Raw genomic sequence first — 14610 nt, 5'->3', positions numbered from 1 at the left:
AGAAATGTAACCTAGGAGATAGCACGAATGCTTCTGACAGCGTAAAGACAAAGACACTCTGTAAACTACAAAGCCCTTAACTTAGTCTCGGTACTCCTGCCAGACACCCTTAAGCTTTGCCTTCAGTCAGTATTTACAATACGGGTAAGGATGTGTTTATTCTGTTACGTACCTGAACAGATACAAAGGAGAGACCAGCTTTGGAAACATCTCACAAGTACATTTATTAGTCAGGAGCAGTCTGTCTCACAAGCGTGACCCGTTTCACACTTTAAGTGGCATTTCATTACAGTGCAGCTGCACAAGCCTCCATTCTCCCTGAACAGATGCTCCACGTGTGAAGGCAGACTCCAGCACACTACTTATTTACATACATCAGTTCCTGGATTTGTTTAGGTTTGAGGACAGTAGTTCAAGAAAAGTCCCTTTGTCTTAATCATTTGAAAAGCTTCTTTCTTTTCTTTCTCCACTGTTTATTGTCCGCATCTTCAGAATCGTCAGGAGGATCTGGCAGCACAAAGCCATCAGTCATTTTATAGTAGACTACTGTGGAATCTGACTCAACTATGGCCAAGGTAACTGACAGCGGGGTGTCCGGATCGTCTTGGGGGAGAGACGCTTTCTCCAAGATTTCTCTTATCCTAGAAGAAGAAACAAATCAGTCAGGAAGAAGTCCACAACCACCTAATGATGGCAAAAAGGTGGAAGTGCACCCTTACTGTATTTATTCAGCCTGGTTTATTCTGCAAATTTGTTTTCACTAAAGAAACTGGAATCTCTGTTCTAATAAAAATCCAAAGTTGTACAATCAAGGAACAAAGAATCTTGTAAAAATATACTGTTGCATACACTTCTGCTGGAAAAGGCTCGGCACATGTCCCTGTGCTCTGCTTAGGTGTACTACTGTGCACATGCCTCGACCATTCTTCAACTACCACAAGGCATGGCAATCTCTAATGGCCTTGTTTTCAACACATTAAAAAAAATCTAACTGAATAATTCAATTAGAGAACAAAATAATTAAGACTTGTTCCATTTGTAGAGATAAGTCTTCAAGTCTCTCTCTGTGCTACAGTTCTCTGCCAGCCTGCGGAAGACCCAGAAACCAAAGCCAGGTTTCTCTACCTCCCTGTCTAGACTAGAAGCCACAAAACTAATGTTGTTCTTCAAGACAGTCAGCATAAATAACGTCTTCCTTAAAACTTCAAGACAAAGTTATGCAATTTTTCCTGTTCAGCTTACTTTAAGAATAACATGCCCGTTACTTTTCAGTTCAGAGCTGAGGACAACGCTGATTCCTGGAGTCCTTGCGTAGTGCCCAGGGGCAGAATAGCAACACTCCCCATAGCAAGCATTCCCCCAGGGACCTTCGTCCTTCACCTAAAGCTCAGGTGCAAGAGGGCTCATCTGGGATTGCCAGGACAGGTTATGCTCTGGGAAGAGGTCAGCTATGGAGTGGGGAAAATCACCCCTCACTTCACGTGCCCCTGCCATCTCATTCACCAGAAAACATGTATTTCTGAAGCTGGGCACTGTAGTTGAAAATAAGGCTCTTTCTAAATGCACCGGCTTTCAAACTCTAGTCATCATCTTCCTTCCAAACCTCTTTGATCCCTTAATAAAAGCCAAATGAAAAGCGGCAGAGAAAAGCAGCAGCCCGGAAAGCCTATGCTATTAAGACCATGACCCCCTTAAGTATCCATCTGTGTTCTCAACTGTTAATAATTCAGCTTGGCTAAATTCAGTAGTGCCTTTTCTTTTACTTTCACTGGCCCATATATAATGCAAGGCAATACAATACAGTTATTTAGACATTACATGCAACAGAGCTATTAAGGCTGTGAGAAGCCACGCTCTGGTCCTCCCGCTATCAGCACACTTCATAGCGAGAGAACAAGCAAGCAGAGAGATACTGTACTGGCCACTGGCAGAAGGCAGGCACCTGCAAAAGGCTCCTGTTTCACAAGCAGCGTGACATTAACTCCTCTGCTCCCTGCCACCTTGGCACTGCTCTGCCTGCACGTTTACTTGGCAGCTGCCCCAGCCCGAGGGCCTTGCCGTGGGTGTTAAGGAGGGCGCAGACGCAAGCCTGCCTGCCAAAGCTGCAGGCAATTCACGGTGCTCTGCCACAAAAAAGAAATGCATCCTGCTATAAGCAATGCCTCAAATCAGTGAAAGCTCTGCCTAGGGAGAGCTTTTGTGTGCCTGCTGGAGCTGCCCAGTAAGGACCGCGTGAATCGCACGTGTATGAGCAGGCACCAGGGCTGCAGTAAGCAAGGACAACTGAGCTCAGTGTCAAAGGCACAGCACTGAAACACCGAATCTCCGTGCTGGTGCTGGGCCCCCTTCTGTTCTTGTCACTTCCAGCCCCTCTCCAGGGGTACCTCCAGCACCACAATGTCTTGCCACAACTCTGGAGGGTGACAAGGGCCTGGGAAAGGATCCCAGACATGGTACACATGCATGGAGAAGACCCTACCTGTGACACCTCGGTAGCTCATATCTGGACAGAGCTCGTAATAAGTTGTCACGGGTGAGGCCAGGCTACTGGCAGAGACTCAGGAAAGGACTCTCCATGGCTTTTAGGAAGCTGTGGATGTCAATCTCTCTCCTTAGAGCATGAAACAGAAATAACAATAAAAAGCCAAATAAAAGGGCACAGCTACCTGAGATATTTTGGGACCCAAAGAAACCAAACGTGTGTTGAGTGTGCACAGTCCCATATCTGGAAGCAGATTCAGGCAGGGGCCTGTATTCACCCATCAGCCAGGGCAGAAGTTCCTGCATATTTTCTTTAGTAACTGTCACCATTTCTCTTCCTACTCTATTAGGGATGTAGATGTAACAGTGAGGCCCTAGATCCAGATTTCCCGTCACTCATGACTTCTTCTCATACTGTCAAGTACAGACATTTGAATCTTTATTTCCCCCTATTTACCACTTAAGCTGAGAAGACACATCGTGATCACAGAAATGGCCAGGTCCTGACAACAGATTAATGAGATTCCTTTGCATCACTGACTTACTTTTCAGGAGACTGAGTTTCAGGCTTCATGTAAAGAGCACAAAGACATGCCATTGCCTCAGGGGGATCTGCTAAAGATGCTGTCCACAGAGCCCAATGCTTCCCACTGCACCTGGGCAATCGGCTGCTGTCACCATAAAGAGCTACAACTGCAAGATTCTCCTCTTGCCCCTTGTCTCAACACAGGCAGCCCCAAAACAAGAGCTCTCATTCATCCATACCGCAGCTAGCCACAATGCAAGGCAGCACATCTGCAGATTAGTGGGAGGGTATCTTTGGAAAGAATAAGCTTTGGAATTCAGGATGTCTGTATCGGATGCCTGTGTTTCCTCTCCTCCCCTGAAGGCATCACTGTCAGCCTCTGCACCCAGCACCTTCACAAAGTTTCTCTGCAGCAGCGGACATTTCAAAGGCGCTGGAGAACATCTGGGTTTGGGCTGCTTTCACTGCACTTGCTACCTGCCATGAACAGAAAGATGAAATATTGCAGGAAAGATACATAGTTTTTAAATCATTTTGATGTATCTAACACTGTCTATGGGGGGGGGGGGAAGGCAAAAAGTGTTCTCGGCCTTCTGCAATTCAGAGGAATGCAAGTTTGACCTCCTACACAAAGCCAGAAGCCGTTTTTACAAGGGATACAGCCCTCTCCGCTGTCCAACTCCACACAGAAAAAGAGGACAATTTTCCATCTTTCTCCCATCTTAGTACTTTTTATGAACAAAACATTTTTGTACTAGGTAGGACTTCAACACTCATCAGAAACCTGTACCATCTTTCCTAATGATCTGCTTCTAACAAAACAACATTGCCCTTTTCGCTGCAGGGAAAGAAACTGGTATACGACTGATGAACTTCAAGCGACTGCAGCTTGGTGTTTTAACTGCCTAAAAACTAAAAGAGAACAGAATAATAAAGGACAGATAGCATGAGGAGCAATTTTGTGATGAACAAAAGTGTACTTCAGTGATAGAGCCCATGCAAGTATCTCTGAGAAGCAGCAGAAACACTGAAAGCCCAGGGTAGTTTTATGGAGGTTGCATAGTGCTCCATTGAGCTGAAATGGAACCACTGCCTTCCTCACCATAAAAGCCAGAGGCTTTCAATCTGCCCTTTATACGTGGATGAATAATTCATTGCAGGCTTGGCCAGCCCAAACAGCTCCCTCCCCTCCATGCGAGGCAGGGCTGGAGACGACACAAGTTGGTCTCTGTGCCGCTGCAGGGATCCTTACTCCGTGCATCGGAGCGGGCCGCCATAGTGGACTTGTTCAGATAGGCCCCATGACAAGAGAACTAAGGCAGAGGAAACCTCCAGTAAAGCACAGTACCTTGAATTTATGGCTCACCATCAGGAATGCTGCTCCAGACACTGCTGTCTGCCCTGCAGTGGGATTAACTTAGTGCCTTGAAATATATGGGAAGCAGCACATGGTGGAGAGAGAAGGTGTAAATGGACACTACTATTTCTTGGGATTTGTTTCCACACTAAAGGAACATGGTATACGAGAATAAACTTCTTTTTTTTTTAATACAATGGAAAAAAATAAAACCAAAGAAAACACCACATGTCTCAGTGGTCAGGAAAATAAACTGCACCCTCAAGGAATATAAAGTCCTTTTTTCCATGGAAGTTGAAATATAAAATGAGACAAAAGGGAGGAATCAGAATTCAGGAAAGCTTTACAAGATACACCAACTACAGTATGTTCAATCACAGCACTGCATAGCCAACTCAGCTGTATGAGCCACGCCAATCACTTTTAAACTACTAATAAAGACTTGGCATTAAGAAGACATTAATTGCATTTACAATGTGTGATTTACTGTACGAGTAAATACGAATAATGCTTAGAGCAGAAGAGCGACTGACAAAACTGAAGAGGATGCAAGATAAGGAGCGTCACACTTCCAGTGCACTTAAAATAGCAGTGCTGCTTACAAGCACAATCACTTCAGATTCGAGGAAGACCTACTTCACAGGTTACAGGTTTAAAAGAGAATAAATTGCTTCCAGTCCTCAGATTTGCTTCTGAAGATGCTTCTCAGCTTTAAAACAAAACACTACGTATTCTTTTTACAATATTAGGTTACCATTTTAACAAAATAACCCTTTCCCTCTTAGCCTAAAACAAACATCGGGGTCTCCATAACCTCATGTAACTGAATTCATCCTTCATTTCCAACACTTGCACACAAAACCCAAACAGGGCCATGACACACCATTTAATCTGACTGTTTATTAGTAACACTTTGCTTAGACAATGTTATTTGCCTAGGACAGACAGCATGTAATTCCATTAGATCCATTTCTGCCCAACTACCTGTATTTAACTGCTTCATCATTCATTGCACTGACAATTACGTACTTGGTGTGCACCAAGGTGTCATCTGCCACAGCAAACAGCAAACACATCCCAGCCACTGGACGTACGAACTCCTGCACGTAGGAATCGCTGCTAAATTCAAAGGCGTACAGACACAAGGTTCACCAAACCTCAGCCAGCGGCGTGTGGTTGAGAGCGCGGTCCAAGCCAGACAGAAGTTACTTCTTCTTCTCCAGGTCTTCACTCACAGAAGATTCATCAATCTTCTTTTTCAGAGCATGCACGCACAGCATGAAGCCACTTCTCAGACTGCACAAAGCTGCCATTTGCATCGGTGGCCACTCTGCTCCAGACCCCGTCATTTTGTGATGCAGCGAGTTACTGTGCAGCCTTACACTGGCAGGGCAGGGGGGTCAGCTTCCATCAAGCTGCTTGAGGAAGCGGACGGTGAGCTTAGGAAGCAGAACAACTTTCACCTTAAGCAGTTAACTGTCATGGACATGATGAAATCTTCTAACAGGTTAAAAAACATTGGACTTCTTTTTTTTTTTTTTTGGTAGGGCACTCATATTTATCATTTCCTTAAGTGTCTTGCTGGTAACTTCCACAGCAACTTTACTACGGCCTTTTAAGGACACACATCTCAGTGTCAGCCAAGCAGGAATCTTCCTGAGACATTTGGGAAAGCAGAGCTTGGCTGAAGCAGCTCTGAGAGGAAAACCACCCTGCAGCCCCCACCCAGGCCTCGCAGGTTAAGCGAGGAAATGCTGCCCAGGAATGCTGCTGTTTGCTTGCTGCTTTTGCAGCGAGCACATTTGCAGGCCCAGCAACGAGGACAGAACAATTTCACCTCCCCAGCCCCCTCCCATGGCTTACTTTCAACATTAAGCAAGCATTCACCTGCACACTGCATTCACTTGCGCTCACACCTCACCTTGTACCTTTAGTAGGTAACTAAAAAACCCAGAGCACTGCTTTGAACAAAATGGCAATATAGCCACATACGAAAGCTTCCCTGTCTCCCTATAACTTGGTAAGCCAATTGAAAAATATCATTTAAGACATCAGATACCTAACAAGCCTCCTGCTATCAACAATCACAACAACAGACTATTAATGACTGTCAGAACAAACAGGCAGTTTGTCCGAATACTGTTTCCAGTTCCTTCCGCAGGACGCCTTTTTAAGAGCCTCCTTCTGTGCTCCGTAGCTTTGAGCTACAGTTATTGTCTATACCCCGTTCTTTGCCTACTGTTCCAGCAGAGGAGCCGAGGAGTAGATGCTGTCCTCTCTCTACAAAGACAGAGCAGGCCTCTCCTATGAGCGGTGCCCTGCTAATGAAATGCCAAGCACACACATGCACATTCAGTAACACAAATACAAGCATATATGATCTTCCTGCCTCACAACAGCTACAGGTATCAAACACACATAGGCTTTAATGGACTCACCCAGCACTACAGCCTGGTATTCAGCTCACTCTCATGAAAATAGGCTCTATATAGTTGCTCTGTAGCAAAGCCTAGTCACAAACTGTACTTTTAGTCAATGTGACGCATTCACTTTTTGCTTCTCTAACACGCATCCTTCCCGTAATGGATTCCATCCGCGGCGGTGCCAGATGCAGAGCAAACAGTATCACCACAGTACAAACAAGTTCAGAGGCTCCGAGTGAAAAGCTCCAATGAGACAGTGAAAGATAGGACATGCATGCAGCGCGATGTCTGACTGTCATTAAAAGCCAATTAGAACGTACTTGCTGGCACTGATGCAACGCCACGAATCAAAGTTTCCAACCTAAGTAGAAACTACATTAACTACATTTAACTCCATTAAACAAGCACAACTCCTCAGCACGTAGGTGTAATTTCTCAAAGATCCCATACCCTAACTTGCTGCCTTCTTTTCCCACCTGAGTTTGAACTGTGAATAGCAGTGTGTCCCCTTCACACACACAGTGATCTGCTTCCTGCAGCAAGGCCAAGTGACACCCAGCAATTCATCCTGCAAGACCTCACAGCAGCTTTTCTCTGCTGTGGAGATCACCCCATTACTGCTCTGCAAGACCAAGCCCACAAGAGTGACTGACCAGTATTTGCAAATGGAAGATTTTTCAGCAAGTAGATAGGACTCAAATCCATCAATAAGTAAGTAAGTAGTTTTCTTCCCACTCACAAATGAACTGCTTCCTCTTAGGTAAGCACATAGGAGAATTAAGATGGAAGTCTATTTGCAAGAGACCAATCTGTCATTTCTAAAGCCTAAAAAAACCCCCAAACCATAGCATTGCTAAAGCATCATTCCTACAGCATGCTAAGCACAATTCACTAGCTACCTCCTACCGTGTCTGGCTGCTGCCAACAGAGCAAGAGGAAACAGCAACCACTAGCAAGGTAAAGCCAGCCCCGAGTGCACGCTCCTACAGAAGGTAGGAACAGAAGAAACTGAAGACCTGAACTATTTCAGCTGCATCATATGGTAGTACATTTTTCAGACATCATAGGAAAGAATAGCAAACATCAGCAAGAGAAGGCGGCCGTTATCAGAGAGCAAATCAGACCGTGTATCTGCTCTAAGGGCCAGTTAAACTATACTGCAAAATTTACTGAAGTGGAATTTTCCTAGCCTGCAAATATCTGTAATATCATAAAGTCATAGCTGTGTTGCCCTCTGCTTGAGAATTATTCAGTCTTGCATGTGTAAGGAAAGTCAGTCAAAATCACTCAAGGGACAGTTACACATTAGATTCTGGATAAGAGGAATTTCCGGTTGAAAGCAGTCAAACTATAATTCCAAAACAAAAACCAAACCAAACTAAACACACCAGGCTTAGCCGTAATATTGAACAACAACAACAACGTTTATCCTTAGACAGGACAATGAGGTTTTCTTTCCTCCTAGGTACTTTAAAGCCCAGTGACACAAAAAACACTGCTTGATTTCCCAGACGACAAAAAAGCAGCACAAGAATGTTCAAAACATAAGCTGGGAAGGTCTTGTATTCTAACCTTGTCTCTCAAACACATACTTTGATGTCCATCGTTATCTCCTACAGCATACGCAACTTCTAAACAATATGAAGTGTTTATTAGCAGGAGGAGTCAGTGGCTGTGGGAAGCTGACACCAAAGGCAAACCACTTCCAGGGAGGGTGAAGCAGAGACTGATGCAGCTTAGAAGATTAAAGAAATCTCAACTTTGCATATATGCTTGCAGCACCCAAAATAACTCTGCTCGCAGGCTGAGATCTTGCTTTCCTCTGATACTCCTTTGTTTCCTCCTCCTCCTCCCCCTCTTGACCAAGTTACTAGCAGGCTATTAAATGCATCTATGGTTCATTTGATCTCACTCATAACACTGACCACATCCTCACCTCTCATGGCTTAACGAGATGTGCACAGGTACCGGCACCATCACTTGGAGACTGTCCTGTTCTCTCTCCCGTGCGTGTAAACAGACAAGCTGCAGTTCTGCTACTCCGACATGCTTCACCTCATGCCAGTTTCTCCCTAGAAAGGTTCACCATGGATGAGAAGGAACAGAACACAAAACACAAGTTTTAACCATTCAAATATCAAATGTGGTAGTTAAGTTAATGTCTTAGGTTCTGTTCTCCCTCTCTCTCTTCACAGGACATTTCCCACAAGAGACTGCTGCCCCACTGAACTGTCAAGTTCTCCTTCTGAGAAACAATCCTGTTAGAGAAACCCCACGAACAGTACTAGTCTGCTGACTCCAGAGCTACACTGACTGATGGTGAATTGGGATCTGTCTGACAAAGCTGTTTCCAAAAAGGAAAGAGAAGATAAAAAACTGACACAGTTTTAGTCATCTGCAGCATAAAACTGTAACCCAAATGTGGACTTTATCAGTAGCCTTAAACTGTGAAGGAGCAGGTGCTCAAAGCATGATTAATGATAATAGAGTTCTTCCCTTCTGCTTGAGCGGACAAGGCTAAAAGTTTTCGTTGCAGAACTACAGCAGCCTTCTCTTAAAGCCTATTAAGGCATTTTTTTCAGAGGTGTAACCATAACAGACAGTGCTTTCTGGCCTGTAAAATCCCTCCCTCCCCTGACCTCGAGAACCACCAGCCTCCAAGAGAAACTGAAGTACTTTTATTAGGCTGCCTGCCTGCCTACGCGCAGTTCCTTTTCAATAAAGCCAACGTGGGAAAATTGTAGGCAGAAGTTTATATATATCACATAACTCTGCTCCACTCTCATAAGACACTGGAAGACTACACTTTGCTTTTCATAATTATTCCCACCGGGCTTCCAATTTAATTTTTTTTTTTTGCTATAGGAATCCTTCCCCTTTCCAGAAAACAGCACCCTGATCAGGCCAGCACACATTAGCCATTTAGGCTGCTAAATGGCAACTTCAGTGAAACACTATGATTTAGGAACTTCAACCTTTATCTACAAATGAGGTCTCTATTACCAGCACAACCACCGAGCTTGTACTTTCACCTTTCTGCGTCCTTTTCCCTTCCCCTACTCCCAATACACTTTTTTCCATGCCAAGTATCTTTGCCCTGACACTCCTACACCTGTAACTGCTGGACAATATGCGCCCTCATCTTCATAACGGCTCCAGGCAGGCACTGGATTGAAATCTTCCCTGCTAAAACACCACCCATTTTCTTCAGAACCCATCACTGCATTAAGCTTCAAAAAGAAAGCCAGGGACTTTTGTAGGAAAGGTCCTGCTGATGCACAAACTTTAATAGGACCTAAAGATGAATACATTTGTTAGGATGCCTGTCCAGTTTCCTCATTGAATTACCTTCCAAGAGGTCCAGGTATACCACAAACGCAGCGTAGATTTGAGCACTGTCAGATATATCAAGAGACATCATTTCCATGAACTGAAACCCAAAAAATAACGTTGGTGAAGGAAAGCAGAAGGCATTGAAGCCTGAAAACAGTTTTAAGGTCCAATAGGCAATTAAAAAGCAGGAGTTGTTTTCTGACAGTATCTTATGACCTCTTTTTTCTATGTCAGTGCTTAAGAAAGCAAGCCCAATAAACAAATAAACAAGGAATTGCAGCTATTCCTGGAACAGATACAGCTCTGTGGAGAAAGGCTATGAATTTTACCTATTTTTGCTGCAGTACATCAACACGAGGTGACAGCCGAATTAAATACCTCTATGTTTTCAGTACACTAAAAATTAAGATGGAGTCAAAGCTTAAGACGCTGGTGCTTTCTAGCTGCGATTTCAGCATTTACAACCCCAACAACCTCACCGCCCCCCCCAGCAGGGCCAATACAAGGAAACAGTCTATTAAAACCTTCTCCTCCAGCACCCCTTCCAGGGGAGGACCACGCTTCCCCGGCCCCTCGGTCTCGCCCCGAAATGCTCCCCAAAGCCATGGTGAGGGGGAAGAAAGGAAAGCGGGTAAGCGCCCGGGCAGTGAATGGCCGCGGAGCTCCGCGCCCGGCTCCCCGCCCTACCGTGGGGTGAGTCGCCATCCAGTTGCCGCCGGCCCCCCCTGCCCAGCCCCCCTGGACCCTAGGCTCTCGCCCGCCCGCGGAGGTGCCCCCCTCCGCCGGGCCGGGGCCCCTCTCGGCCGCGCCGGCTGCAGGCTCCATGCGCTCCCGGTGTAACGCGACTTCGTTCCGGGCGGCGCCACGCAGACGAGCGCTCCCCGGCAACGGCAGCAGCGCCGCTCCCGTTCCGCCTCTGTCCCATTGCCCCATCCCTCAACGGCCAGCAGTGCTGCGTTAAACCCTGCTGAGGGGCAGGATGGGTCCTTTTACAGCCCGTTTTTCTAATTGCAAGGTTTTATTTCGCGAGGAGGGTTGGGGATTTCAAATAACTGCCTCAAGCAGGCGGAGACAGCCCAGAAAGCAGGGCCAGAAGCTGCCTTGTGTGAGGAGGTCATGAAGAGAGGTGTGAAGCTTGGGGATGAGATGGTTGAGGGGAACAAGGCAGGGTTTTAAACCCAAGCACAAATTTCAGCCTGCTTGGGTTTAGAATATTTCCTATGGGAGGCAGGGATCACGTCAGAAATACTTCACACATAGGTTTCTGTAGAGCACCGGCACACTTTTTTGTTACTCCTCACAGGTGCCATACAAACACCAAAGTCCCTTTGAGCCACACCTGGGTGCTGTGGCTTTGCCTTCCTCACCACAAGGCTGGTGGAGCAGCCAGCCAGGCCTTCCTGAGCCCTGAGGTGGGAGGGAAACCTGGGGAGATAATGATGAGAAGAATCAGCCATAGGTGAACATAACAAAACCTAACCTGAGTGAAAGGGCCCTTGGAAAGGGAGAGAAATGCCTGAAGAGGGAGTATGAAGGGAGAAGAAGAGTAAAACAGAAACAAAAGCACAGAATAGGTTATTAATGTATGGTGTTCAAAGTTCTTATAGACTGGTGAAGAGATTTATCTTCAAGGTATTGTTATTAAAAGCATCTTGGACTGCTTTACATAGAAGTATCTCTGACTTCCAGTGTCAGTATGGTTTGCCTAATGCAAAGTGTCCCAGGTCTGGCTTACCAGCTCCATCTGTCTTGGCAACTCTTTTGAGAATTTTCAAGCACTGTCTTAAATGAAGCCAGGCCTGTCTCTTATGGCATTTTGAATAGCTTCAGGCTGGTGTCTGTGCACAAAAAAAGGTGTGTGCTGCTTTTAACAGGTATATAGAGCATATTGTAACATCAGACGAGAGACTGCAAAGCCCTCACGTGTACACTGTGCTCCTTCTTGATCAGGCTACACCAAGAAAAACCTGGCTGGTGTGGGAAACTGCCGAACAGCTGCACTAGTGAGAGGAAACACCAAGTATGATCTTGAGATTGTAACATTGATGTAAGGCCTAGTGAAAAACGAACACTGTTGTTTTTAACCCTTCTTATTCTACAATAATCACTAGGCCTATAAACAAAGCATCAATAGAAACTAACTTGTATGTATTGAAATTGGTGTGGGGTTTGTAGCTGCAGGGAGTCATATTTGGACTGATCTTACTCAAGAAATTTTGAGGAGGTTGGCCTGTTTAAAAAGCAAAGTTTTAGCCAGCACTTCATTTCCCTGGGCACAAAATTTTTTAAAAAAAGGAAAAAAAATAATTCAGTCTCTGATCTTTCATGGAAGAGCTGGCAACAGCGGTTCACTTGGCTGCTGGGATTTGACACCTCAGAGGGGAAGACGCATATGAAAGAATGCTGTCCATATATATGCTTGATCAGAAGGATGGATCCTCTGTTTTCTGCTGGGTGGGGAAAAAAGTCTAAATTAGAAGAGAGTTGCCCCTGGGACAGTTTGCTACCTGCCAAACTGAGGGCATATGCCACTGCCAGAGACAGTTCTCACAGCTGGACTGTTCTTGTTTGGTGTGGATATTTAGCAGAGGCTGAAACAAACAGCCTGGTTTTTTGTTCCTGTGAGACTTACCTCTACAAAAATCTCTTTCTTCCCCAAAGCTAGAATATTTCACCACAGGGTGGTTAATTGTCCTGTCACAGCAGGATTGGCTTTGGCTTCAAAAAAATACAGGGCATAATTTTGACCATTAATAAGGAAGTAAAAAATGTATACGGATTTATTTGTATACGCACATAAAGGTATATGCATTTATAGGTGTAAGACTGACATGAGTTATAAGGGTAATTGTTGACCTGAACTTCCCAAACTTTCACCCGTGCTGTGTGGCTGGGAGTAAGAAATTAAGCTGAGTTGACTCCTTTCTCTTACGCATGAAGAAACATCTCATGTTTCAGGCATCTACTGTCCTCTCTCCAGGGTAAGGACAGATTTTTTCCTTTTGTGTACCAATATGAGGCAGCCAGCAAAGTGATTTTGAGGAGACAATTACTGTTTGTGGGATGCTGCTGGAGGCGTTGGGTTTGCCCCCAGCAGATTGTTACGGTTTTGATGATGTTCACAGAACAAAAAGCTCTGAAAAGAGCTGAAGGGTTTTTAGATTTCACTAAAGACATCAAAAGCTGCACAGGCTAAAAAGCACACTCAGCCTTCTCCAAATGGGATTGTGACCCAGCTTGAACGTCCAGAGGATGGAAAAAGCGAGCCTCCAGCCCTCCACATCCAGCACAGTTCAGTAGCTTTAGACCCCATCCTCCAAATGCGAGTGGTCCTGTGGACGCCAGCAGCATTATGTGCGCGGGGATTCAGTGGGCTCCTGCAAAACCCTAATCACTTCACACAGACTACAGAGCTGCTCCTTCTATTTGGTTAATGAATCCAAGCATAAAAGCAACATGTGGCAAGCTAACCATGAAAGAAAAGCCTCATTAACGTATCATACTAGAAGGACAATTATAAAGGTGGTCTGAAGGGCAAACAGGAGCAATGTATTTTCATTAATTGCTCAGGAAGATGCTTACAAATTGCAGAAGCTTCTCAATTTTTAGTGCAGATGATTCCACCTCTGGAGATTCTTTATTGAAGTTTACTGTTGTCCTAGGATGTTCCTTTTTGCGTTAGTTTTTTGGGGAGCCATCTGATCAGGAGACAGAGACAACATAAACGAAGAACACTACAGGCATGAACTGTATCTCTCTCTCTCTCTTTAAAAATATATATATAAATATATATCCTACCTGGGCTGCAAACAATTCATAATGAGATTATGGATAATTAATATACAATTACTCGGTTGCTAAATGTTTCCTCCTATTTGAGTCTTGTAAGCACACAGGCAACAGTGCTGCCTGCAAAAAGTGGATCTGCTCACGTAACAGGAACTACCTACCCACAGCAAAAGCAGAATATGCCGTGATGGAGCCCTTAGAGTTAATTAGAGAATTCATCTTGAAAAGGGTTTAATATGCCCAAATCCTATTAAGTTCTAAGCTGCAATTATTAGACCTCTTTTAATAATAATTTTAATTGCTGTAACATGTTTTATTTATTTTGTTGTTAAATTGTCGTGGGTTCATTCACGGGAACGTTTCTGTGGTGGGCAGGTCAATGAAACAGAAGGAATATCTTCATTTTCCAGCAGGAGCAGTTGCGCTCTGAGCAAGAGGTGGGCACCGTGCGTGAGGCTGCTCCACGCCAGCGTGTCTGCAAAATACTTTTTGATATAAAAGCGCACAATAACCCTCACTCCCTAATGCGTAGGAAGGATGAGGATAAGACCTTCACCTAAGCAGCAAGCTAAGAGGTCTCTGTATAACGGGACCTACCAAACGGCTCTTCCAGCCCCCAAACTCTGCTGGTAAATGTATGTCTTGCAGCTTTTGCTCTCACCGGGACTAACCTAACGCAGGTGCGCAGGGGCCGCGCTGAG

At 45.0% G+C, this 14610-nt stretch overlaps 1 protein-coding gene across 1 annotated transcript; it reads right to left on the bottom strand.

Moving 5' to 3' along the window:
- Window positions 1-436: 436 nt before the first annotated feature.
- On the bottom strand, window positions 437-10888 carry TSEN15 (TSEN15 tRNA splicing endonuclease subunit). The gene is made up of 4 exons (XM_010187725.1): window positions 10808-10888; window positions 10136-10217; window positions 8724-8859; window positions 437-641 (listed from the first exon to the last, which is right to left on the bottom strand). The coding sequence occupies exons 1-4, from the start codon at window positions 10823-10825 to the stop codon at window positions 437-439; spliced, it is 441 nt and encodes a 146-aa protein (XP_010186027.1). The 5' UTR covers window positions 10826-10888.
- Window positions 10889-14610: the final 3722 nt, after the last annotated feature.

Source organism: Mesitornis unicolor, unplaced genomic scaffold (assembly GCF_000695765.1).
Source record: "Mesitornis unicolor isolate BGI_N332 unplaced genomic scaffold, ASM69576v1 scaffold6007, whole genome shotgun sequence".
NCBI lineage: Eukaryota > Metazoa > Chordata > Aves > Mesitornithiformes > Mesitornithidae > Mesitornis > Mesitornis unicolor.
This window is presented reverse-complemented; position numbering and strand designations above follow the sequence as displayed.

Bases quoted from the DNA above. Each gene is read 5' to 3' on its own strand.
- TSEN15 (XM_010187725.1), bottom strand. The intron at 8,860-10,135 runs GTAATTCAATGA...GAACCTTTCTAG, and splicing joins ATACCTGGACCTCTTGGAAG to GGAGAAACTGGCATGAGGTG. The intron at 642-8,723 runs GTGAGGATGTGG...TTCTTCTTCTAG, and splicing joins ATCTCGTTAAGCCATGAGAG to GATAAGAGAAATCTTGGAGA.